This window comes from Sinocyclocheilus rhinocerous, unplaced genomic scaffold (assembly GCF_001515625.1).
Source record: "Sinocyclocheilus rhinocerous isolate Xijiao unplaced genomic scaffold, SAMN03320098_v1.1 scaffold568, whole genome shotgun sequence".
NCBI lineage: Eukaryota > Metazoa > Chordata > Actinopteri > Cypriniformes > Cyprinidae > Sinocyclocheilus > Sinocyclocheilus rhinocerous.
In genome coordinates, this window is record NW_015652173.1 from 2,088,390 (window position 1) to 2,115,399 (window position 27,010).

General features: G+C 36.1%; 2 protein-coding genes across 2 annotated transcripts in view; both read right to left on the bottom strand.

The window, feature by feature from the left end:
• The window catches only part of mapk8ip1a (mitogen-activated protein kinase 8 interacting protein 1a), a 16,987-nt gene extending 8,288 nt beyond the window's left edge, over positions 1–8,699 (bottom strand). Inside the window, exons 1-3 of the mRNA XM_016519786.1 lie at positions 7,657–8,699; positions 6,531–6,642; positions 3,597–3,890 (exon numbers count right to left, since the gene is read on the bottom strand). Of these exons, the coding sequence (XP_016375272.1) occupies positions 3,597–3,890; positions 6,531–6,642; positions 7,657–7,727 (477 nt within the window). The 5' untranslated portion in view covers positions 7,728–8,699. The remainder of the gene's footprint in view (positions 1–3,596; positions 3,891–6,530; positions 6,643–7,656) is intronic.
• A 1,011-nt stretch (positions 8,700–9,710) lies between these two features.
• The window catches only part of LOC107714018 (cryptochrome-2-like), a 24,985-nt gene continuing 7,685 nt past the window's right edge, over positions 9,711–27,010 (bottom strand). The window contains exons 4-13 of the mRNA XM_016519706.1: positions 24,367–24,509; positions 19,195–19,280; positions 16,141–16,328; positions 15,787–15,927; positions 14,872–15,183; positions 14,641–14,792; positions 14,046–14,248; positions 12,180–12,263; positions 11,674–11,907; positions 9,711–10,823 (exon numbers count right to left, since the gene is read on the bottom strand). Of these exons, the coding sequence (XP_016375192.1) occupies positions 11,693–11,907; positions 12,180–12,263; positions 14,046–14,248; positions 14,641–14,792; positions 14,872–15,183; positions 15,787–15,927; positions 16,141–16,328; positions 19,195–19,280; positions 24,367–24,509 (1,524 nt within the window). The 3' untranslated portion in view covers positions 9,711–10,823; positions 11,674–11,692. The remainder of the gene's footprint in view (positions 10,824–11,673; positions 11,908–12,179; positions 12,264–14,045; positions 14,249–14,640; positions 14,793–14,871; positions 15,184–15,786; positions 15,928–16,140; positions 16,329–19,194; positions 19,281–24,366; positions 24,510–27,010) is intronic.

Sequence of the window (27,010 nt, forward strand, 5' to 3'; positions counted from 1 at the left end):
TCTGTTTTCTTTTTTATTTATTATATTATTTAAAAAACCCTTGCTACGTGTACTGCGTTTAGCTAACTGAGACTTGTTATAGCACTTGTATATCATTGCTCTTTTGTTGAATTTTATTGCTTCCATTGTCCTCATTTGTAAGTCGCTTTGGATAAAAGCATCTGCTAAATGACTAAATGTAAATGTAATATACACATTTATCTATATGCTAATATCATATATAGCGTTATCTGTATTCTAATGTACTCCTAAAAGTTCCTTTAGCAGATTTAAAATACATATTCATGGTTGTAAAATATTGATGACTCATCCTGCACTACATTGTTTTGTGCAATCAGATGCTTTCTAGTGTAGGAATGTCTATAAAGCTAATAACATAAACTTAATAACATAAAAAAGGTAATTGTCTATTTTTTAAAGGGACTACTTCTGCCCAAACATACAGCTTCAATAGAAAATGTCAACAAAAGAAAAAAAATGAACGTTAATTCATTTAATCAGGTCTTTAAACCAAACAAAATGGCAGCATGTTTTAAAGGGATAGTTCACCCAAAAATGAAAATTCTGTCATTAATTACTCACCCTCATGTCGTTCTAAACCCGTAAGACCTCTGTTCATCTTCGGAACACAAATTAAGATATTTTTGGTGAATTCTGAGAGCTCTCTGGCCCTCCCATAGACAGCAATATAATTACCACGATCAAGGTCCAGAAACGTAGCAAGGAGATCGGTAAAATAATCCATGTGACATCAGGGGTTCAACCGTAATATTACGAAGCTACGAGAATACTTTTTGTATGCAAAGAAAACAAAAATAATGACTTTATTCAACAATTCGTCTCCTCCGCGTCACCCTGGTGCCATTTTGGAGAGTATCCACTGAATGTAAACAGCGTATGCTATTCTGTTTCAGCTGCGTCACACGGATACGTTTTTTACGTTGTTTACGCTTTGATTTGAACGAAAACAACGTATCCGCGTCAAATTACATTGGGTCAGAGTCAGAGAGCTCACAGAATTCATCAAAAATATCTTAATTTGTGTTCCGAAGATGAACGGAGGTCTTACGGGTTTAGAACGACATGAGGGTGAGTAATTAATGACAGAATTTTCATGTTTGGGTGAACTATCCCTTTAATTACGCTATTTACAGTCTTTCAACAAAATGAAAATAACTTGCTCCGCATCTAAAACGACCTTCCTTTCTGGATGCCATCCAATTCCATTCAGGTATGCCATGAAATTAAAAAAATTTAATTTCCTCGTAAAATCAAGTCTTTACATTTTTAATGGTTGAATATCCCATTTCACTTAAAAATGTGTCAGATTACAGAAGTAATAGAAATTGGTTGTCAATAGTGCTTCACATTGATTCTGAGGGTTTCAGCCAACACCATGGCCTCTAGCTTGCTAGCTGAAATATTTCCGTCACAATGTAGATATTTTTAGAGCAGACTTCTCACAGTTTTACTTGTATTACCCAATAACTCTGTTCAGTTTCTGTAGAAAAGCTCTTTGCTAATTCCTCAAATGCCCTTTGAGCCCAGCGGCTGTGCCAATGCTGCAGACGTGGAGAGATTCAACAAGCCAAGATTATAAGATTAAAGACAGGGAAGCATATTTACAGTCATCCACCATCTTCTCTGGTTGTAAAACGGTCTGCCGACTTGGATATGATTCAATGTGCTCAAATATTCAAGCAAAAGCTGTTTTTTTTTCACACAAGCAACTGTCAACTTCATAATAACCAGTTGTCAAAATAATTAGATATAATACAAACTGGGTTTTGCAAGTCTTAATTATAAAGACCATCGGTTTTAATATATCCAGTGATTTGGGAATTCGGGACACTGGACTGGCCAGCACTAATGCTATAAAATGGTAAATATTGTTATCCAATTACTGCAGAACAACTGCATTGTGTTAAATGTGCATTTTTAGCTCAGCACAGGTTAAAGTGATAAACATTCTTTCATCATTTACTCATCCTCATATCATTCCAAAACTGTATTGACCTGTATTAAATCAAGAATGAGATTTGTGTTTTTGTTTGCCTTCAGAAGATCTGGAATAAAGTACTTTTTTGACACTTTTAATATACATTATAGTGCAGTTGGAACATTCAACAAAATATCTCCCTTTGTTTGGATTGACATGAGGGTGAGTAAATGATTCAGAGACAGTATTTATTTATGCATTTAAACTGCACTGAGTTGCAAATACACATATAACCATTATATATTTATAATTATACATTTATTTTTGATAAAACTCGGGGCAATATAGGAAATTACAGCAAGCAGCATAACCAAATCCTATTGCAGTAACAGAGAAAATTGAAAAGGTCATTTTAAGTTCAGTACAGTCTGGGTTGGAAGTCTTTTCAGGAGATCAGTGCTGGGCCATTACTTAAATCATGTAGTTTCCTTAGCCTCATTACCCATGATGCACTTCAAAATTCAGAGAGAGAGGACTCTTAAAGACTAAAGTAATATAAGTGTTTTATATATTCAGTTTTAGTTTATTAATATTGGTACTTAAACGTATTTCAGTTAGTTAAGGCAGCATTTAAATTTTTTATGTAATATTTATTTGATTTTAGCTTCATTTCAATTACCACAAACGATTTTTAATAGTTTTACTTTGATTTAAAAATAACAACACTAGGTTAGATTATGTGCAGTAATAATAATACATTTTAACACATTTATAATGTCTGTAATTATCATTATTGACATTTAAAAGTGTGTTTTGCAAAATAGAATAAATTGGGACATTTAATATTAAGGGCAAACTGTAGTTAATTAAAGAGCTCAAAACAGTTTGTCATATAACACCTCATTTTAGTGCTTCAGAAATGCATAATGGAGATCAGGGCTTAGTTGTCACAACTAAAATTCCAGTATCATCATATTTCTGAACATCATAAAACTACTCTTATAAATGTCAGGTCAGAGTATGTTGCTTTTCCATTGGGGAATGTTGTCACACAATGTCTTTTTCCAGGACAGTAATGTTGGAAATGTTAACTAATGAAGCTTAGAAATACTCCAAGGAGTAAAAACTTTGACAACATGCCCCAGTCTCTTCTAACATGATATATAGATCAACAAGTTATCTACAGTAGCTATCCCAAAAATGTCAATCACAACCCGTTCAAAAACAGCGCCACATATGACATCCCACCTCATTATATTTTGTTCAAATCGACACAATAAAGTGCCGCCCCCTGCTGTTTGACCCTCACAGGTCAACAGTAACGATCCACTCTCGCTCTTTCTTGTCGGATTGCACTACGCACGGAGGGCGGACAGCAGTGATTCACAGCAGGTGGGCAGAGCGGGAGCTCACAAACAGGAAACGTCATCAGCATCACCGGCCGGGAGTATCAAAGAAACCCGAACGCTACATGCCACCGATTTGCATACACACTGAAAAAAACACGCCATCCCCCAGTGGAACGGCTCAAGATCCTATTTGTGCAGTATGGAAATCATCACTTTTACTGTAAAACGATTTCTAATCCCCGTCCATCTGCCTCGGACGTAATTGCAAGCCTCTTAAAGACCGTAGCTGCCAAAACTGTCCGTCTCACCTGAGTCCTTGGCACTTGGGGGAAAAGATTCAGGGTGGTGGGTCTCTTGGGCCGGTATGTATCCATGGCGACGGCAGGGATGAAATCCGTTAGCTGAGGCTGAGTGACAGGCGGCCCTGCGCCCTGCTCTTCCTTGTGGTTGTCATCGACGGCATCAACTGGCCGCCTCTCGTTCTCCTCTTCCTCCTCTTCTGCATCAATCAGGTCCAAGTGGAGCATCTCCGTCTGCAGCTCCACCACCCCCCTTCTCCGGCCGCTCCTCGGCGTGCCATTGGTCGGCTGAGTCATGTGATCCTGGGAAGAGCAGGCAGCAGAGCTTTAGAGGCGAGAGCAAAGGAGCTGCAGTCAGACGCAGCCGGCCAATCAGAGCGCGGTGATGACGTCAGCCTGTGGCTCCCTTCCTGGCTGCTGTAAGGAAAACTAATTCAATCCCAGAGAACAATGAGGCGTGTCACGCGACATAAGCAAAATAAACACACCCAGAAATGACGAGGAGAGAGATTATAACATGTTTAATTACGCTAAACTGCCTTGTTGTATTTAAACGCAGCTCTTCTTACCATAAACACCATGTCAGTTATCACATTAAAAGGCTGGGAAATCAAAAATGAAGGATTTTAGATATTAGATAGATAATGATATCCATGCTAACAGTCAGATGTTATTGAACATGTTATAAATTCTGTCAAAACCAATTACGCTGAACCTCATTGTCTTTCGACACATTTTCTTATAATGCTAATCATTGCATAATAAGGGTAGTGAAATCTTAAAAGAGGTATTTTTGTTTTAGTCAGACGATGAAAATCATGATGTGACTGAACATGTTTTGAATTCCCTGTGTCAAAACCATTATGCTAAATTGCCTTGTCTTGAAACTCAGGTTTTCTTAGCATAAACACTTACGATGCTAATTATCACAAAAAAGCTTTGAAATCATAAATTAGAGATTTTTTAGTCGTCAGACAATGATCATGTTAAACCATCAGATGTGACTGAATATTATAAATTCTCTCTGTGTCAAAGCCAATTATGCTATGCTATGCTAACTGCCTTATTATCTATTAACACAGCTTTTCTTAGCATTATGTTATGTGGTGCTAATTATTACATATAAAGGGTAGTCAAATCATAAATTATGGATTTTTGTTTAAGTGGTCAGATGATGATATCCATGACAAATTGGCAGATGTGATTGAACGTTATAAATTCACTCAAAGCCAGTTACACTAAATTGCCTTCTTGTCACTAAACACAGCTTCTCTTAGCATAAACACTTATGTTATGACAGTAAGTCACATAAAAATGTATCAAAATCATAAACTAGGGATTTTTGATCAATCACATTGTCCAATTACACTAAACTGCTTTATTGCCTTCAAATGCAGCTTTTCTAAGCATAAACGTTTATGCTATGATACTAACTATTGCACAGAAGAGGTTGTGAAATCATAAATGAGGGATTTTGAAGTTTAAGTGGTGATGTGATGATATCCATGACCATGATAAACAGTCAAATGCGATTGGCATTAACACAGAATTTATAACATTAATTTACGCTAAACTGCCTTATTGTCTGTAAACAGTTTTTCCTAACATGAAAATGTATGTTAGGATGCGGATAATCACATAAAAAAGGCTGTGAAATTATGAGGGATTTTGTTTAAGTTTAAATGGTTAGACGATGATATCCAAGATAAACAGATAGGATTGACTTTGAAATCTCCCCTCAGTGTTCATGTCTAATGCTAATTGGCGCTGAACACAACAGCCTCTATTGTGACCTCACTCACTCATAGTCATATGAATACTGATATACTCTGTCTCTACACATATTTGGACTGCAATACATGGAAACTGATGATGTGCCTTTGACCTAGAAATCTATTTTTGCTGTGGGCTAAACAGCTTGCCAAGCTCAGCACCATCAGATGATTCCTCACTCAGCTCCAGACTGTGTCTCATGGAAAGATAAGTGACTGTTTGGTTTTAGGGTAGAGAGATATATAAACCACACACACGTTTTACTTTGTGGTGGGGACCGCCTGTTGATGGCTACTGTTTTTGAATTAAGATAACTGTGATTACTAATGGTAATCATACTCTTTAAATACATTTTAATTAATGGAGGACACAAGAGAGGTCAAAAATGGAAGGGATAGATCATGCAAAAGTTAACTTTTTGGTCATCATTTACATTTACTCACCATCATGTAATTTTAAACCTGTTTGACTTTGTTTTGATCATAGAAAGCAAAAGGAGATGTTTTACAGAATGTCCAAGCTGCTCTTTTTATGCACACTGAGAGCCTAACATTATCTTTTGTTTTCTACATAAAATGATTTTTCAAAGTTGTAAATACATTAATGTTAAGTGTAACATTTGACTCCTGAACTAGTCTAATGTAGTGAGCTGTAAGTTCATAGCTGGATTTTAGCCCACTGGAGATTAGCTACAGGCTCAGATCAGATGTTAATTAACCCGTATAGGCATGTACAGGTGGTGCTTTGGCACACCTCCCAAAAATCAGAGTAAACCCTCACCCCACAATATATATTCAGCTAAATATATGCCAATAAATAAATAAGTATTGAAAATCACATAAATATATTGCTTAAATATACAAGTAAATATATTTAAATTAAAAAAACCTAAATAAATGATTCTCTCTTAGAAAATAGGTACAAAATCTATCACTGGGGCAGTATCTTTTCAAAACGTACTAATATGTGCTAATACGAACTTTTAAGTAACAAATATGCACCCTTTAGGGGTACAAAAGTGTACCTTTTGAAAAGGTAAGTACCACCCCAGTGGCAACTTTTGTATCTTTTTCTGAGAGTGTATGAAAATGTATTTGTTTACCTCAAAATTCCAGCTATGAAAACAGACTAAAATCTCTACAGTAAGTTTATTTGAGGGTACAGACTTACTTTAGGATTGAGGTCGAGCTGGCTGAGAGTGATTCCGTTCTCATCCGTGATTTCTGTCACTTCTGACAGGTCGTCATCCTCGTATTCATTCAGACTGATATCATGGGTTAACCTGCAAAGCGCCAGCACACCCACGCAGACAGTGACACACACTACGTCATCTCTCCACGAGGCCATCGCTAGACAATCATACACAGAGAGAGGGCAAGGCTCTCCTGCTCATCTGATAACTTCACGTCGACTACTGCAATGCTGTAAACTTCTAGGCGTATTACTCACTGATCTATAAATGTAAACAAAATTTTAAAGTAGTTTCTTTTAGTCATTTAATGTAATCCTGCAGGTATCAGTTGGCATTCTGCTAACTTTAAGTTTATAATTTAAGTCTATTTAATAAACCTTTATATCAATTTATATTTATATATAAACAAATTTACATAAAATAATATTACAGACTTATCAAAGGTTATATTCAGAATTATGTATGTTACGCATATGGAAATCTGTTGTAAGAAAGCATAAGCAAAAACAAACAATTCTTCTGTTTTTTTCCCCCTAAATGTAAATGCTTTTTTAACACATTATATGAACTTGCTTAATGACAATATTATTTATTATACCTAATGTTTAGAAATAAAGTTGTTTTTAAGCATTCTTACCCTCTATCTGCAAGCTAGCCGTTTACTGACAATTTAAGCTTTAAAAGCACTCAGACATACTAAATTCACAGTGCTTCCTGTGTATATACCTGCAATTGTGCAGCCGCCCACATTTCTAGATAGATAAGATGAACAAGACAATTTAACATGATAACAATGAATTCAGTTAAGCGAATGAACCTAGCATAACTATAAACGTCTTTTTGCACACCACAGTCGTTCCTTTATCTTTTGATTATGATTTTGTACCATGCAAAAGACTCAAAGCAAGCCTAATTTGAGATCAATAAACACTATATACTAATTAAATTACAAAACCTTCAGTTTTATCCATAACCCTACATCTATTTCCTTCATGCACACCTAACTACCTATTGGCCTATTTCAGAGAACACGAGCTGATCCAAGGTCAATTAAGTGCAGCATAAAAAGGCCGTGTAGGGGACACGGCTGCATCACTACTGTACCATTTCTCCCACTGTTCCTCCATCCAGCTGTCCCCATCCTCTCTGGAGTCCATGGCCAGGCTGAGCACCATCTGCGGGGCAGGGCGGGGTGCCACTGGACCCTTCTTGGGGGGGGGAAATCGATGGAGTCGACAATTATGCCACTTTTATTCTCCACCACCAGTCCGGTACTCCACACAGAAATGTCCTCCACGAGGGTCCTCAGGGGGGTTACATCAGCCACGGGAAGCTGTAGTGGATGTCCTCACTTCCCCTGGAAAACATCCTTCTGTACACCCCTGACACTCCTTGCTCTGCGTGTGTCCTTCAATGGAGCCATTAAAGTCATCAGTGGATGAGGGAGAGCGAGAGAGAGGCAGAGAGAGAGAGAGAGAGAGAGAGGCGTAGTCTCCACTAAAAGAGTCTGCCACCCGTGATTGATGGTCCAGATCAATGCGGCTCAAGTTGCCACCTCCACACAAGTGCAGGCCGGTTCGGCAAAGAGATGCCTGCTGGGAATCGATGGCATTGATAACAGATGAAAATATCTGGAAGGCTGTCTGTGATTTATATTGTATCATTAAAGTTAATTAGGAACTCCTCCTAAACCCTGTTAATTAGATTCAGATCTCCTTGCGTTTCATTAATGGAAAAACAAACATGTTATTGACGGATCATACATGCGTCTTCTTATTTTACATTGTGCGGTGGGGCGATTGCAGATAACGTGTTATTGACTTGGAGGAAATTCGTTTCATTGCGGGACTCTGCAGAAGATGGAGGATGACGAGAGAGAAACGGGCAAAGAGGCAGAGATAAGAGTCTCTCCATGGTCATTATGCTCTATAAGAGCAGACATTAGCTGACCTGGGCAGGAGCTGAGAGCTCTTCCCTCATTAGCGCAGCTCCCACAGGACGCCATTCACATCAGCTCTGCATACAGCAGCTCTATTGCACTACTACACTGCCAGTCTGAGATAAACACCAGCACACTGCTGGATGCTGAGCAGTTCGCTCAGATGTGCACTGACGGCACACTGTTTTAATACAAATGAGAAAATCATTCATTCATTTAGAAAGAAAAAAAAAGCATTTGTGACTTTATCGTATAAAAAACAACATAAGAGAACAAAACAAAGAGAGAGAGAAAAAAAACAGGACAACCAAAAAGAATATATGATAGAACATAGAACATAAAAAAGAGAGAGAAAAAAATAAAACCAACAAAAAACTCAAAACACACACCAAAGCAGAACAAAGAAATAAAAAGTCCAAAACACAACACAGAGAGAAGAGAGAGAGAGAGAAAAACAAACAGAAAAAGGACAACAAATGCGCACAAGACAACAACAACAAAAACAGACCAAAAGAAATAAAAACAAAACAGGACATCAAAAGGACAGGGCAAAAAATAAATAAACAAATAAATACAAAATATATTATGAATTTAATAGAAATAAAAAATAAAGGCAAAAATTCTAAAATAAAACACATAATAATAAATAAACAATAATACTCATAAAACAATACACTGAAGATTTATAAATAAAAAACACTAGATTTAAATAAAAATAAAAAACTCAAAAACTAAACACGTTTATGTATACATGCACCCAAAACAGAACAAAAAAAAGAACATGAAAGAAAAAAAAAATCAAAAAGACAAAAATAAAATACAATTCTAAAAATATACATTTATTAGAAATAAAAATAAAGAAAATGCAAAAAAAAAAAAAAAATGCAGAAATAAAATACACAATACTAAATCGTATTAAACCAATAAAAATACATGCACTGGTTAGTCATAAAGAGAGACATCTGAACATTTGGAAAGATTTATCAATTAATTAACAGCTTTATGACTATGACCATAAATAGAATCAATTTTATTCACTTAATGCAAATGAGCAGCCCTTCAGCATTTTCATATATTTATTAAAAAATACAAACCTTAGGTCAATATGTCGCCCTCTAGTGGTGGTTGAAGTCTGAAGGCAAAAATTGTCTGATCACTTCGAAAAGTGAAAACACACCTTCTACAAGCTGCAAGAATTCATGTCTGTAAAACAAAGGGTGTTGAATGAATAAAGAAGTTTTCATTTGAAAGAAAAACAAATAGGTTCAAGAAATTTATTTGAGAAATTGTAATCTACATTGAAACATCGTAGATGCAATATATCGCAGAAACATTGTTTGCCGCTGACAGAAGCATGCAGTGAAAAGGCTCAAATAAATTACTGCCTACAAACAGAACATCTTAAACCCGTCAGCCTTTTAATGAAAATAAACTCCTTTATACAATACAAAAAAACAAAAAAATAAATAAAGCTGTTCCACATTGCCAGAGAGAACATCTTAAACTGTTAAATTATCATGAATGCACACATTAGTGGAATGTACAATTAATCCTTGTCGACTGTTAGAAAATGTTAAAATGAATCACTTGGTAAATAAATCAAGCTTATTGAATTATAAACTGAGGATTGGATACTGTTAAATTCTGAAAACTTTAGTGCAGCAAGTGGCAATGAAATGTTTGCATTCAGAGTTACATAAAGCGTATATTAATGGGGATAAATTACTGAACCAGAAACCGAAGTAGTAAAATTCTTCATTGCTTGTGTGAACTAAATGCCTGTAGCTTGCAAGCAATTATAGAGTTCAACTACAACAGACTTCATATTCTGAAATTCATGTGGTCAGGACACTGTAGGCCATATCTTCAAATGTTCCCTCATCATTTCCATTATCAATCCATAAACCAGAGTTGCATAAAATTTGGCTAGATTCCAAGAATACTTGTATCGGCATATCGCTTGTTAACCTTAACTTTCACTGGAGACGGCAATATATCCATTAGATCTGTCAGATCGCAATGCCAGGAGAACTACACATCTGATACAGATTTGTATCTTCATACAATCATGTTTAGTTTAGCAGGTCAAAACTGGAAAAAAAGCAGCTTTTTTATCATTGATGTTTGACAAACAAGCCCTGGATTTGTCACAGGCATTGACGGAACCGCAGCGTTAATTCTTTTGTTATTTTTTATTAATGCTGTTTCTGTTTTTCTGCAAAAGGTGGCGCCATTCGCACACTTTTCTCCTGCCGTTTCTGTCTATGGGATGGTTCAGCGAGGTGGACTCCTCAGACTTCCTTGGATATGGGACCGCAAACGCAGTCTCAACCTGAAGAGGGTAGAAATATAATTCATCATCATCACTGTTCATTTTGATCCTTGCTGAATATGCTTAATTCAATTGTGGGATTCAGCAAAATAAATTGACTAAGAAATAAAGCTGGATTATGAAACAGCTCCCACACACCTCATCATAAAACATAGCAGTAATAACTAGATACATGTTCATTAAACGGGAGCTGCTAGCTATTAAAATTAAAATGACTGACTTGACCTAAAAAGGTTGCTTTAAAGCCTGAAAACTGGACTTTCACTCAGAGATGCAAACAAGTAAGGGGGAAAAAAGGTGAGAACATTGCGCAGATCAGGGGCATGCTCCACACTGGATTTCCTTTAAAGATATTTGCTTTACATGCTGTTTTGTAGATACTTTAAAGTTGTTGTTTTTTTATTACCTTATATGTGCAAAAACGTTATTTTTCACCAAAAAAAATAAATCTTGTTCCATATTACAAAAATAAAAATATTTGGTCAAAATCCCATGCTATTTAAGACAATATTGGCTGATTAGATGGCAATGCTGACCTAAAATGCAAAATGTTTGCCCTCTCTCTCCACCGTTCCCACATCTCAGACCTCAAATACATAAAATATTACTCTTTTTAGACAGTTTTTGAAGTAAAGAGTAAAGAAAATAGTATACAAAACATACTGAAACAACCAGTTCTTTATTTACCCTTGTAAGATCACAAGTACCCACAGGAGTTTGCATCTAAGTCAATGCATATATGCATAAATTTAAAGGGGTCATATGATGCGATTTAAATTTTTCCTTTCTCTTTTGGAGTGTTACAAGCTCTTGGTGCATAAAGAAGATCTGTAAAGTTGCAAAGTGGTACCTGTGGTCACTGCTTGTCATCAGTCTTCTGCTCGACTCCTTTGGCTTGATTGGTGTGCTTGACTTTTGAATTGTTTGCTTGGGAGCCCAGAGGGTCGGCTCATTTTCCTCTGGGTGTGGGCCCCGGGGGCAGCTGCTGTCGGGCTTGAGTTTGGGGTGGAGGGCTCCGAGTTGGGTGGGGTTGATGGTGCAGGGGTGGGCTGGTGTGGTGATGGGGTGGGAGTGGACTCTTGACCTGCAGAAAACATGATGGTGCTTCAGCAAAAGTACTGTCCTGACTAGAATAAATATTTGTTTGGTTTTAGGGGTGAAGGGATGATTAGTTATTAACATTAATGGTGAAGTCTGCTTTATGCATTTATTTTCTTTAGCATTGTAAAACTTTTTTTTGTGAGATCAGGGAGTCTAGTTACATTTTGCATCACAGATAAAAACAAAGCATAGCTAAGAAAACTGAAAGCTGCACAGTGAATCCTGTTAGTATGATGGATGATTGACGTGTCTCACCGGCAGTGCTGCTGCTGGCCTGAGAGTCATCTGACATGGGAGGCTCCGCCTCTTCCTGGATTGTAGGGACTGAGGCGAGCAAACCTGCCGAGAAAAGAGAGAGAGGCTTTGTTGCAATTTTTCAAGTCAATCAAGTTGTCATCTGCATACAACTGAATAAATATACAGATGTCACATTACAAATAATCATTATCTCTTTGATGGACTGGGTTGTAAATTTAATGACATTATTTTATCTGTTAGTAAAATGCTACAAATATTGATATTTTTTAGGACACATTGAAATCACGAGGACTTGTGTAGCAAGACCTCTTTTAGTCTTAACAAGCAATGTTCTCAGCCTTGTTTTTTTGCAATGTTATTTAACACTTCTAAAAATTGAAGAATTACTAAGAATTACTCAAAAGAACACTGCTAAGAACTGACTTAAGTGTAAAAAAATTCTTGGCTCAAAGCGGAGCTTAAAAGTTAGTTATCAAGCATCTCATTTAAGCAAAGTGTAGGACTAAATCTTAAGTGACAGTCTTAGAGATGATTCACGACACTTTGCTGTGCCACAAACGGGATTTTGGATGACGACATAGGCATGGACCATTCTCTGAATAGATTTCCTTATTTAAGAATATTCTCAGATAAATTCACATTGAATGGTGAAATTCCTAAGAGGAGTTTACATTCAACACACATTTGACAATGATATACACATTGGAAATGAAAGATAAACACGTTTTCCACCATGTCTTAATTACAAATTTAAACCAGTGTGCGGTTACCTGACCTGCCTTTAGGGTTGTGCCGATAGATGACAGTCAAAGATATCGCCTGTTGCTGATGATAGCAAGACGATTATCATTATTATCCGTCAAAAATAGACTAGGCGCCTATCTTCAGTGATGTAGTGTGGAGAGCCGCTTCAGAAACGTGCGCGGCTGGTATAAACACAAGCATTGACCAGAGTGGCCGTGATCAGCTCCGATGGCCGTGTTGGAGCGGTAACGCACCGCAGACATGTGCAGTGTAAGTGGTAAGAGATTTATTCATTATACAGTGTAGATAGCTTCACTGATTATAACGGGAGTGTTTTTTAAACAGCATAATACTTGTGCTAGACTGAAATCAGTAATGATGTTCTTAATGAGGAAATGTAACCGTTTGATTAACTGCTCATCGTCAAACATTTCAAAACATTCTTCTTCTCCTGAAAGATTTGCGCACGTCTCTGTCTCCTCGGCACCATCACAAGCCCCTACTGGCAACTCCTAACCACTTGAGAGACCTCTCGAGCTGTAATAACTGGGAGAGTAAGAGTGATTCTTAGCTTTAAGAAATTTGATAACTTGCTTTTATACTTAAGCTTGAAAGTACTTTGTTTGAAAGTTTGAAAATTTCATGAATTCTCAGAACATAAGACTAAAATGGCACTAGTTTGAGAAGCTTGATAAATACGGGCCCAGATATCTTTCAAAATGGCAGCTTTGAAAAGCTTTTTAATTTATTGCATCATCTGCAATCAATTTTTAGCTACTACAGCCTCTGCATATGTAATATTTTCCATTTTGTGTAAGCAAGTATGATCACTTCTCTATGCAGTCTAACTACAAACTATCTACGATCTCCATCGGGGTCAAAAAAAACTGCATCATTACAGTACATAGAGCTACTGGGTCAAAGAAATTTAGTGAGAAATGACAGTAAATTACTGTACTGTAAATTACTGCAACTGCTTAAATAACCTCTTATACAAGCACTCAATATCATCAGAATGGTCTTTTAGTTGGTGACAAAATGTTGTAATTTCCTATTTCCTCCATAAGAGGGCTGTAATAAACCTTACGTCATGATGGATAGGTACACTGTGTTACTCACTAAGGCCTCTGTAGTGCGACAACTGCTGGTAAACTTGTTTCATTCGTTCGATGTTGAGCCGGCTGCTCTCGGCATGGTTGATCATAGGTTTAGGATAGTCCACACCCACAATGCAGTTGGCCGCTTTCTGCACTGATTCTGGAGCGTTCCATGGCTCGTAGATGTAGCGGTTAGGATAGTCTTTTAACTTCGGGATGTACCTCCTGTATGTGAGAATATTAGAGTTATATAACAGATGCAAATGATTTCAAAATAAATATCTTTTTTTTATATATATAATTACATGCATTTTTATTACAAATTACTATATCAGTATTAAAGGCATTTCATAATTTCTTAATATTTGTTATGGCATCTTGTGTGCAGCACAACTTGATGCAGCTTGTTATTTTCCAAGGTATTCTTCTGATATTCCTAATTTAGAAGTCTCCACAATGTCACAGCAGCTCTTTTGAATATGCACAGTGGAAAGGCCTGAACCTGTGGCGGTTTACATAAGCCTTTATGCAACACAAATCTAAGAAACTCAAAATATATAACACCAGCCAGTAATTTAAGACATGCTTAGGTGTGGTTCAGGCCTGGTTTGATGTACCTGATGTAGTCTCCGCTGGGATCCGTCCTGCGGCCGAAGCCCACGGGACAGTAACAGTGGAAGAACTGCTGGAAAAACGCACTGCAGGACAGCCACATCCAGCTGCCCGCGTTCACGCTCCAGTCCGCATCCAACAACAACTCCTCAAACACCTGAGAGAAAGAGAGAGAGATTAAGAGAGGAAAAAGGAATAAAAAAGGAAAGAAGGTGAAGTTATGCCATCTTAATTACTTTCATTCCGCTTTCCCAACTGATCCACAGGTCTCCACGAGTGAGGAAACAGGCTACGGCATGTCTGGCCAGGTGGTGGATCCAGCCTTCCTGTCTTAGCTGGGTCATGATGGCATCGATCCAAGGGAACCCTGTCTGACCTTCTGCCCATTTAGCCAGCGCCTCAGGATTGTGATCCCAGGGGATCTGCACGCAGATGGGGTTTCCCTCCATACGGTCAAAGTTGGGGTTGTTGGTGCCTGCCGTGTAGAAAAACTCTCGCCACAGCAGCTGGCCAAAGAGCGAGAGGGGTGGACTGGAGCGTCTCCGCAGCTGGACAAGTGCAAGAGGTCATGAAAACCATCACAAAATATTATTTTTACTATGCTGTGGCAGTTCTATGTCTTTTATAACAATACATGCATATTCCGGTAATTAATTCTCATACTACTGCCACATTTTCATTCTCTTCTACAAAACTAACTTATGAACTATCCCACCGGTCATACTTTTTTTATGAGTACTGAAGTTCCCATGTATTCTTTTGCATCATTATCTGGACCAACTTATTCATTTTAATTAGTTTTGTAAATAAATTCATATTTATATACTTGATCTCCTCAACTACTTTCAAGCATTTCAACATCAACCTTTAGATCAAAAGGACTTTTAAGATACATTAAGAAAAATACATTCATTCAAGTGTGTCCAGAACTTTGGCTAGTAGTGTATATTTATCACTTTTTTTGTGGTGTCCCCCAAGGCTCGATTCTGGGACCCTCTATTATTCAACATAAATCCATCTACTGGCAAGTGTAAATATTTGATTTGAACATCCACTTTCATGATTTCTATACTGGCTACCATTGAATATTAAACTATTAAACTTCCACTTCTCTAAATTACAAACAATGCCATAAAATAACAATGACTTACCTTCATAAAAAGTTCCCGTAGACTGTAGTAAAACACGCAACATGACAGACAGCCGAATCGTAGGTAAGGACTAAGTCCAGTTGGGCTTGCGAACAGTGATTGAGCGGTTATTCTAGGCCTCTCGAAATTTGCTACCCAGGCCTGCATCAAAATAACATGATTAAATAAAATATAAAAAATAATAAAAATAAAAAAAATAACTATTTTTGACAGGTATATATAACCATCATTCATTATTATTTTCTATAAATGTAAAAATACAACTGCATTTCTAGTAAATAATTAAGAAGTCAATAGTCATTATTAAAATGCATTCTAAAATGTCTAACTTCATTAAGTATCACCATGTCTCACCTTTCTGTCTAAGTGTTTATTTAATCTTTCCAGGGCTTCTGTCTCACCACCCTTCCATACATGTGAGCGGTCACCCTGAGTCTTAAAACCCAGCTCCTTGAGAGAGGGTACGCCATAACGTTCATCATGATTTTCAGAGATCTGCGTCTGACACCTGGCCATCTGTTCTTGAGTGATAGTCGGCAATGGTTTCCTAGGAAGTTCGAGTCTGTTCACAATGGCTTGAAATCTCTTGAAAGTGAGAGGGGGGCTGTGGTTGTTCATTTCTATGATCCTGAGGGAAAAGCAAAAAACATGTCTCAGATTTCACTGCCTAAAAGCAGCTATATTGAATTTTAACAGCCCTTAGAAGGGGGAATGTCTTTGTTTTGAACCATTTTGGTTTTGTCTTGTTGTTTTAGAGTAGATAAATAATTTTCAAAGGCATCACCGAGTTCATTTTCGGTAAGAGTTTGATCCAGCTGATCACACAGGCTGTCACAGGCCCAGTAGGTTTTACATTTGTGGATAAAACATCCGTTGCAAATTACACTACTGTTATATTACTGTACTGTAATTTACTGTAAATTTGGGGACAGCAAGTTATTTTTATTTTTTTGTGTGGAAAGGAATACTTTTGAGCAAGGACATTATTATAAATATATTATAAATGCTGTTCTTTTAAACATTATCATTATAAAAGTCCTGAAAATTACAGTGGATCACGGTTTCCATTAAAATATTAAGCAGCACAAAGGTTTTCTTTACTGGTAATAATAATATCTTTCTTGAGCACCAAATCAGCATACTGGAATTATTTCTGAAGGATCATGTGACACTGAAGACTGGAAATTCAGCTTTGCCATCACAGGAACGAATAACATTTCAAAATAAATTCAAACAGAAAACTTGAAATTGTAATAATATCTCACAACATAGCAGTTTTTTTTTTTTTAAATAAATGCAGACTTTGTGAGCATAAAAGACTTGAAAAGCATTCCTATAAAAAAAACATACAAAAAAAGCTACCATTTAAAAGTAAAAACAAAACAAAAAAAAACATTAAATTATTCAAAATAAAATATAAAATGTGGTGGGAAAAATCTGAACTACTGAAAAATAACAACAACAACTTGCTGCCCTGAGTGATATAATACAAACTTGCTTGATTATTGGACACACCACTTCTAGAACATTCTATTAAAGTGGCACTGCAAAAAGCCCAATTTTATTCTTAAGTTAACAAGGTCACTAAAGTAAAGTCATATTGGATCAAGCAGAAAGTTTGCATGGCAGTGTGTCCAATAGGAACACATTTCCCCACATTCTTCAAATGGAAGCACATATGCCTATCTGGCTCGGAGAGACTCAAAGAGAGGAGCTAATAGTCTCAGCTGCTCCTCTAAGAGAGAAACAACAGCCTTAACACATTAACAGTCTGTCCCTTATTTATAGTCCTGATCTTATACAACTCCTGTTGATATCCGCCCCTGCCATTGGCCGGTTTTCTCGGCAAAATAATAAAAATAAAAAAAATAACTATTTTTGACAGGTATATATAACCATCATTCATTATTATTTTCTATAAACGTAAAAATACAACTGCATTTCTAGTAAATAATTAAGAAGTCAACATAATTAAGAAGTCAATAGTCATTATTAAAATGCATTCTAAAATGTCTAACTTCATTAAGTATCACCATGTCTCACCTTTCTGTCTAAGTGTTTATTTAATCTTTCCAGGGCTTCTGTCTCACCACCCTTCCATACATGTGAGCGGTCACCCTGAGTCTTAAAACCCAGCTCCTTGAGAGAGGGTACGCCATAACGTTCATCATGATTTTCAGAGATCTGCGTCTGACACCTGGCCATCTGTTCTTGAGTGATAGTCGGCAATGGTTTCCTAGGAAGTTCGAGTCTGTTCACAATGGCTTGAAATCTCTTGAAAGTGAGAGGGGGGCTGTGGTTGTTCATTTCTATGATCCTGAGGGAAAAGCAAAAACATGTCTCAGATTTCACTGCCTAAAAGCAGCTATTTTAGGTCTATATATCCAAGGTTGAATATTAATAGAACTCAGAAGGAGAAATGTCTTTGTTTTAAACCAGTTTGATTTGATCTTGCTCACTGATTGTTTTAGAGTGTTTTAGTGTAGATAATAAACAATTTTCAAAGGCATCACTGAGTTCATTTCCGGTAAAAGTTTAAGCGAACTGATAGGGCTGTCAGAGACCCAATATGTTTTATGTATGTGGATTAAACAACAACAACAACAACAACATTTAGTAAAAAATACATGCATTTTCTTCAAGGGCATGAACATACATTGCACATTACACTAACTGTTAGAATATATGGGGCCAATAAGTTTTTAAAAAAATTTTTTTTATAGGAATATATTTATTGAGCAAGGACTTATTTAATATTACAAATGCTGTTCTTTTCATCAAAGAATCCTGAAAATCACAGTGGGCCTCATTTATCAATCTAACGTAGAAACAAGCGCAGATCTGTGCGCACAAATCAGCTTACGACAGAGTTCACGTGTGATTCATTAAACATTCATATGCCGCCAATCTCATCGTACGAATGTTCGCACGTTGATAAATGTGGCGGCAGAAAACAATCGACATTTGAATATCACGCCCCTAAAAACACCCTGGTTTAGAAGTCTCGCCCCTAGAGTTTACGACACGGAGAAAGGAAACCCGGCTAAAAAGAGGAAGTAATCTCGTGAAAGAGAAATTGATCTTACTCCAAAAACACCCGTTAAACTTGTAAATGCAAACAATTAGGCTACATTAATATATGTTATTTATATGTATATTAAAATACTGGTAAATATAAACAGCCTATTTAGTTCCCCTCACTCTACAACAAATATTTTAAATTTAATGGTATTCAGAACAGAACAAGAATGAAAAATAAGTAGTTATAAAATTATATTTTAAACTATAAAATAAAACAAAAATTAGGCTATAGTTGCATTCATTGTAAACAGCATACAAATATCAAGCAAAACTGAAACGGCATTGGGCTCACGAGCCTGTCTCATACCACAAGAATCCAAATGTTTGGTTTCCTAGGAAGTTCGAGTCTGTTCACAATGGCTTGAAATCTCTTGAAAGTGAGAGGGGGGCTGTGGTTGTTCATTTCTATGATCCTGAGGGAAAAGCAAAAACATGTCTCAGATTTCACTGCCTAAAAGCAGCTATTTTAGGTCTATATATCCAAGGTTGAATATTAATAGAACTCAGAAGGAGAAATGTCTTTGTTTTAAACCAGTTTGATTTGATCTTGCTCACTGATTGTTTTAGAGTGTTTTAGTGTAGATAATAAACAATTTTCAAAGGCATCACTGAGTTCATTTCCGGTAAAAGTTTAAGCGAACTGATAGGGCTGTCAGAGACCCAATATGTTTTATGTATGTGGATTAAACAACAACAACAACAACAACATTTAGTAAAAAATACATGCATTTTCTTCAAGGGCATGAACATACATTGCACATTACACTAACTGTTAGAATATATGGGGCCAATAAGTTTTTAAAAAAATTTTTTTTATAGGAATATATTTATTGAGCAAGGACTTATTTAATATTACAAATGCTGTTCTTTTCATCAAAGAATCCTGAAAATCACAGTGGGCCTCATTTATCAATCTAACGTAGAAACAAGCGCAGATCTGTGCGCACAAATCAGCTTACGACAGAGTTCACGTGTGATTCATTAAACATTCATATGCCGCCAATCTCATCGTACGAATGTTCGCACGTTGATAAATGTGGCGGCAGAAAACAATCGACATTTGAATATCACGCCCCTAAAAACACCCTGGTTTAGAAGTCTCGCCCCTAGAGTTTACGACACGGAGAAAGGAAACCCGGCTAAAAAGAGGAAGTAATCTCGTGAAAGAGAAATTGATCTTACTCCAAAAACACCCATTAACCTTGTAATTGCAAACAATTAGGCTACATTCGCTGCAGGTGCATGATGCGATGATTGAATCCTCACGGTCTTGTTTACACTGCTATTCGCGCATATAAAGCTAAAGCCCTGTACAAAACAACAATGAAAAAGACATTCTAATCTTACTGGTTAACGATCGACTAATGAACTTCGTTTGACGGTCAGGAAAATAAAAATGAACAAAATATCATGGTTTCCACTAAAATATTAAGCAGCACAACGGTTTTCTTTATTGGTAATAATAATAAATGTTTCTTAAGCACCAAATCAGCATACTGGAATGATTTCTGAAGGATCATGTGACACTGAAGACCAAAAATTCAGCTTTGCCATCACAGGAACAAATTACATTTTTAAATATGTTAAAAAAGAAAACAGTTATTTCAATTTGTAAAAATATTTTTTTTAGTTTTACTGTTTTTTTTTAAATCAGATAAATGCAGCCTTGTTGAGCATAAAAGACTTTTTGAAAAACATTCCTACCTAAAAACACAAACTTTTAAACGGTAATGTTATTATTTAATTTAATTATTAAAAGTAAAATATAAAACACTATGTGGTGGGATCAGTACAAATCTGAACTACTGAAAAAAACAACAACTTGTTGCCCTGATTGACATCAATACAACCTTGTTTGATTATAGGACACACCACTTCTAGAACATTCTATTACACCGATCTGTTTCAAATAACCTGAGGTTGCACGGCAAAAAGCCCAATTTTATTCTCAAGGAAACAAGGTCATTAAAGTAAAGTCATATTCGATCAGCTAGGAAAGTAAGGAAAGTAGTTAGGGAAAGGTAACATTTCCACACATTCTCCAAATGCAAGCACATATGCCTGTCTGCCTCTGAGAGACTCAAAGAGAGGAGCTAATAGTCTCAGTGGCTCCTCTAAGAGAGAAACAACAGCCTTAACACATTAACAGCCTGTCCCTTATTTATAGTCCTGATCTTATACAACTCCTGCCTATATCCGTCAGGGGTAGAGCCCCTGCCATTGGCCGGTTTTCTTGGCAAGGTGCGGAATCAGGGGGCACCCGCGTGCTCGTTAGGAAAAGCCTGGCGCTCGGCTCGCACATGTTTGCAGTGGTGACTTGCATGCAGAGCTATTTCACCCTCCCACCCACAGCACATGTTTCACAGTGTGACCGCCAGAGCCGCTTTCCACCATCAGATGGCAGCAGCCAGTCTCATATCGTCCAGGAGAGCGACAGACGTCATATGCACACCCGCACATGCATTCACACACGCTTATGCTTGCAAGCTCATTCTCTTCCCCTCTGAATGAGACCGAGTCTGGGCGTATAACCAACATCCATCCCATTTATGTAACCTACGCAAAAGGCCACTTGTTTTAAATTACACGTCAGGAGTAGTGGTATCTGCACAATGATCTGAGAAGGGGAGAGTCATTCACTCTTGTTTGGTAATACTCTCAGGAAAGACATGAGAGAGAGAAGGCGAGTTGCACATAAACAAAAGTGCAAGCCAGGGTCATGGTACTGCATAGTTCATTGTTATGTCACATTATGATAAAATTGCTGGCAACGTTTACGGAGGAATCTAGTCAGATTAGGGAATGTTGCCCTATCTAGTCAGATTAGGGCAGGGGTGCCCAAGCTCGGTCCTGGAGGGCCGGTGTCCTGCAGAGTTTAGCTCCAACCCCAATTAAACACACCTGAACCAGCTAATCAAGCTCTTACTAGACATACTAGAAACTTTGTAGCAGGTGTGTTGAGGCAAGTTGGAGCTAAACTCTGCAGGACACCGGCCCTCCAGGACCGAGTTTGGGCACCCCTGGATTAGGGACTGTTGCCCTATGACTGCACTAACAAGGAGGTTTTTCTCTCTGGCCCAGTAGTTCAGATTTGTACCTGTCCTACTGACAACATTTTCATTATTCACTGTCCCTAATAAATTTTTTTATTTTATTTGAACTTTATGTTAGTAAATTGTATCAGTTTTTATATTTCATAAGTGTTTAAAGTTTTCCTAAACAATTTGTCAAAAAAAACCACATACATCCATAAATATATTTACTATAAATAAATACAACTTGTAAACGCTGGGAAAAAAAATAAAAAAATAATTATTATTAACAATTTGTATTACATTTACAGCTTGAAAATTTTCCGATATTACAAGTTTTATAAAATATATAATTATAATTACTTCAATTCTATAAAATAATTGCTGAAAATTATAATGTACATTCAAATTATAATTACATCAACTGTAAATGCAATGTATGTACTATTAAAATAAGAATAATGTAAAATAAAACAGTAAAAAGAAAAACGTAAGAATAAATAATACTATAATATATTTACATGTACACGCACACAAGTTACCAACTATACATTTCTAGCTAAATAATAGCTGGAAATAATACTACTATGTAACTCCATGAAAGCTATGAATTTGATAAAAAAAAAAAAAAAAGGTTTTTATACTAATAAATTACTTATACTTTACTTATAACCTCACAAGTATGGATGTCAATCAAACCAATTAACACATAACTATGATTGAGATATTTTCCACTGATAGTAAAAAAGTTAAAGGGGTCATATGATGCGATTTCATTTTTTCCTTTCTCTTTAGAGTGTTACAAGCTCTTGGTGCATAAAGAAGATCTGTAAAGTTGCAAAGACTAAAGTCTCAAATCCAAAGAGATATTCTTTATAAAAGTTAAGAGTTAGCCACACCTACCTAAAACGGCTCGTTCGAACACGCCCCCACATATCTACCTCACTATGTGGGAAGATTTACATAACGCCGCCAAAGATTCATGCATATTTCAGTAATAATATCAATGCAGAAAAAAAGAGCCAACAGCACACATAACGTGTTGCCGACCTAGCCTGATGGGTGAAAGGTGCATGACTAATGAACAAAAGATGAATTTCTGAAATTATATAATATCAAATAACAACTGCCCTATCAGGAAGTGGCAATGAGTTTTAGATTAGTTTCTCCAATAATGCTTATATAACGCCTGGTCATTAACGGTCTAAAATGGCATGCAAATGTTGGAGAAAATGAGAAACGTAGGCGCCGTGTCAAACCCATTCCCACATTTATCTCAGAATAAAAAACTGATTCTCTATGATGGCAATTGAGACCTGAGTGAGTTTGGAGTGTCATATGATAAAGTGTCTCTCAATGCTGTTCGATGAGAGCACTTATTTAGCTACACTTGTGAGGGGCACATTTCTGAAAATGTGATGTAGGGGTGATGCGGTAAAATAATAAATTGGTATTTCTAAATATTGCAATATTTTACAATACCGTACTCTTAAGCTTATCAGGTGTGTGAGGGAAATAATAATTTCACAATTTGTTTTGATTTGTCTGAACTCAGAATGCTTTAAGAATGCAATTATGCACCACATTTCAAAACAGATTAAAGAGGGCGATAACAATAAACATGTTTCATTTTTGAAAAACGATACACCAAATAAATCACTGTAAAATGTCTGTATATGTTTTGTGACATTGATATCAATGTAATCTCACCATGTCTCTGCTGATTCCTGATTCATGTAAACTACTGTTCAAAATCTTGAGGTCAGCCAGATATTTTTTTTAAAGAAATTAATATTTATTCAAGCAAATGATCAAAAATGATAGTGAACTATAATTTATCATACTTTCTATTCATCTAATAATCCTGAACAAAACATATTACGGTTTCCACAAGAATATTAATCAGCACAACTATTTTCAACATCGATAATAATAATAAATGTTGTTTCTTGAGTATCAAATCAGCATATCAAAATGATTTCGGAAGGATCATGTGAGACTGAAGACTGGAGTAATGATGCTGAAAATTCAGATTTGCCATCACAGGAATATATTTTAAAATACATTAAAGAAAACAGTTATTTTAATTTGTAATAATATATTACAATATTAACATTTTACTGTACTTTTGATCAAACAAATGCAGCATTGGAGAGCATAAGAGACTTCTTTCAAAAATATTTGAAATAGTACTGACCCCAAATTTTAAACGGTAGCGAACAATTATAAAAAACCTCTTAAAATACTTCTGAATGGTCATCACTAGTAAAACAAGCTCATAAAAAATATTGTTAATACACTACCTGTCAAATATTGACATGCTTGAGTGAACTTAATACAGACAGTTTTATAGACAAATAAACTGCCCCTATAAATGAATTTCTTTACAAAACCTTAACAAAAATTATTGCATCTGTGAGTGTCAATTTTCCATGAGCAATGTGTGCGAGTTCAGTTCATCACCCACCTGTCTGGACTGTAGAGCGTGTGAGTGTTTCGTACCACGGTTTCCACACCGTATTCCTGCGCCATTTTAATGATGGCTGCATCTCTTTCTTTGCCATAAGGCTCAGAGTCATATTCAAATGTGAGACGTGTGACATTCCACTCCTGAAAGAGACGAGAGATCAGATACATGTTAAAGAATGATACAAATATTAAAACTAACTAGAACAACATCAAGGTGTAGTATCTTTACCCCTTATTTCTAACCATATAAAAAGCAGTACATACAAAAATTGTTACATAAAAGAGAAAGCAGATTCTTGGGAGTTAACATCATTGACAAACTGCTGCTTTTGACAGCAAGTGATATAGTAATTTAGTGTTATATTACCAAAAAAGGCCTGAAAAGGAAAACCATTACTAATAATTTCAAAACCCTTTCACACATCGCTCAGGTAATCATCACAAAAACGGACGCTGTGCAACTCAGCTGTTCACTAGAAGTGTACTCTAGGCGGATTCTGTGACTTCTTGGTTATACAAGTGCACTTTGAAGGGCTGGTGTGCTGGTGCCCTCACCCCTTGCATAAACAGCACTATTAACCTGCCAAAGGGTTCGTACAAACCACTTGACTGATGCATCGCCGTGCTTGAGAGAGAGAAAACTGCTCCGACTGCATGAAAATGAGATCTTTAATAAACTACTCTAAAATGCTGGTGTAAATCGATCAGGAGTCAGGACTCAGATGTTTAGCTGAATACAGAATTACTGGAGAATCTAAATGAGAAATTTAAGAGCTGTGGGATGCATTGAACTTTATTACTTTAGGTTAGGGATTTGAATAGTCCCCTAAATCCAAGGATGCACAATGGTAAAGAGATGATTGCCTTAGCAAGCATAGCTAGTAAGCATTTATATTACTCAGGGTTCCCACACATTTCAAGCAATGAATTTCCATGACTTTTCCAGTTGTGAATGACAAAGTAAGGAAAATGAGGTCTAGGATTTGAAAAATAATTATTTTAGAGATTGCACACACAAGGAGCAGTTTCCAATCAATTATTATTATTATTATTATTTTACAGCTGAGTGCAAGTAGAAAAAAGCTTTTATTCATTTCCATTACATTTTTTGTGAAATTGGATTTTAACACTAAACTGAGTTAAACTGTAAAATGTTTGTGAGATCTTGTGCTAATGAATAAAAAAATACTGCAAAAAATTATATATATATATATAAACACACTTTCCAGAATAATACAAGAATAATGCATATAGTTAATTACATATTAGAACAAATACACCATCGTTCAAAAGTTTGTGGTCAATTTTTTTTTCCATTTCATTCAGCAAGATGCATTAAACTGATCCATGTGACTGTACAAGTCAAAATATTTCTATTTGAATAAATGCTATTCTTTCAAGCTTTCTATTCACCAAAGAATCCTGAAACAAAATCAGTTTCCCCAAAAAACAACCATTTACAACAATGATAACAGTAAGAAATGTTTCTTGATCACAAAATCAGCATAATAGAATGACTTCTGAAGGATCATGTGACATTGAATATTTAAAATATTTTACTAACTAATATTTCACAATATTACTGTTTTTACTATGTACCAAATAACCACAGCATTGGAGAACATAAGAAAGTTCTTTCAAAATTAAAAAAAACAAATTACTGGTTAAAAACCTTTGAATAGTTGTGTATTTGTAATATAAAAAAACGACACTGTAATTATCATACTAGGTTACCAGCTCACAAAAAAAAAAAAAAAAAAATTATGCAATTCCGTGAAAAAAAAAAAAAAAAAAAGATTATGCAATTCAGTGACAACCTAAAACACACGATGAATAATAGACAAAAGCAACACAAGGTTTGTCATCCTCCATGGAGACCATCTCTAAACACTTTGTGATTAATTATTCTTATCATTATAGAACAAAAGCTACTTAAGCTGAGATTTCCACCAAACACCATCCTTGTCACACTACATGCTTTTATTATGTCCGGTACCGAATTGGCAACACTGGAAATTCAACATCATTTTGACGAATCTACTTGAAGATGTTTCTTCCGCTGATACTGTGGTGGACCAGCGATCACAACACGCACAGCTTCCTCTAGTCTTCCCAGCAGACCATACCGCACTGTGTATAGTATGGAATAGTGCTGGGCGGTATACCGGTTCATACCAAATACCAGTGTTTATTTTTGTTATGATATGAATTTTTAAAATACCGCAATACGGAAAGGGGTCCCTTTTCACTGTTGCGCTGTGGTGAGGGAACAGCTGTATGTGTTACTAGGGATGTAACGATTCACTCAACTCACGATTCGAGATTTTGATTTCATGATTCGATTCGATTCACGATTATTATTATTATTTTTTTACAAAATGAGATTTAAGACAAATTATAAATTAAATGTGTCCTTTTATTATTGCTTGGACAAAATGCTGCACATTTCTTTGTGAAATTGAAATATAACTCTATAATAATAATATACTAATATAGCACTTGCATATTACTGCTCTTTTGTTGGTTTTGATTGCTTTTGTTGTCCTCATTTGTAAGTCGCTTTGGATAAAAGCGTCTGCTAAATGACAAAAATGAAATATAATGCAAATGTAAATAACAAAACTACATTGAAATTTTAAAAC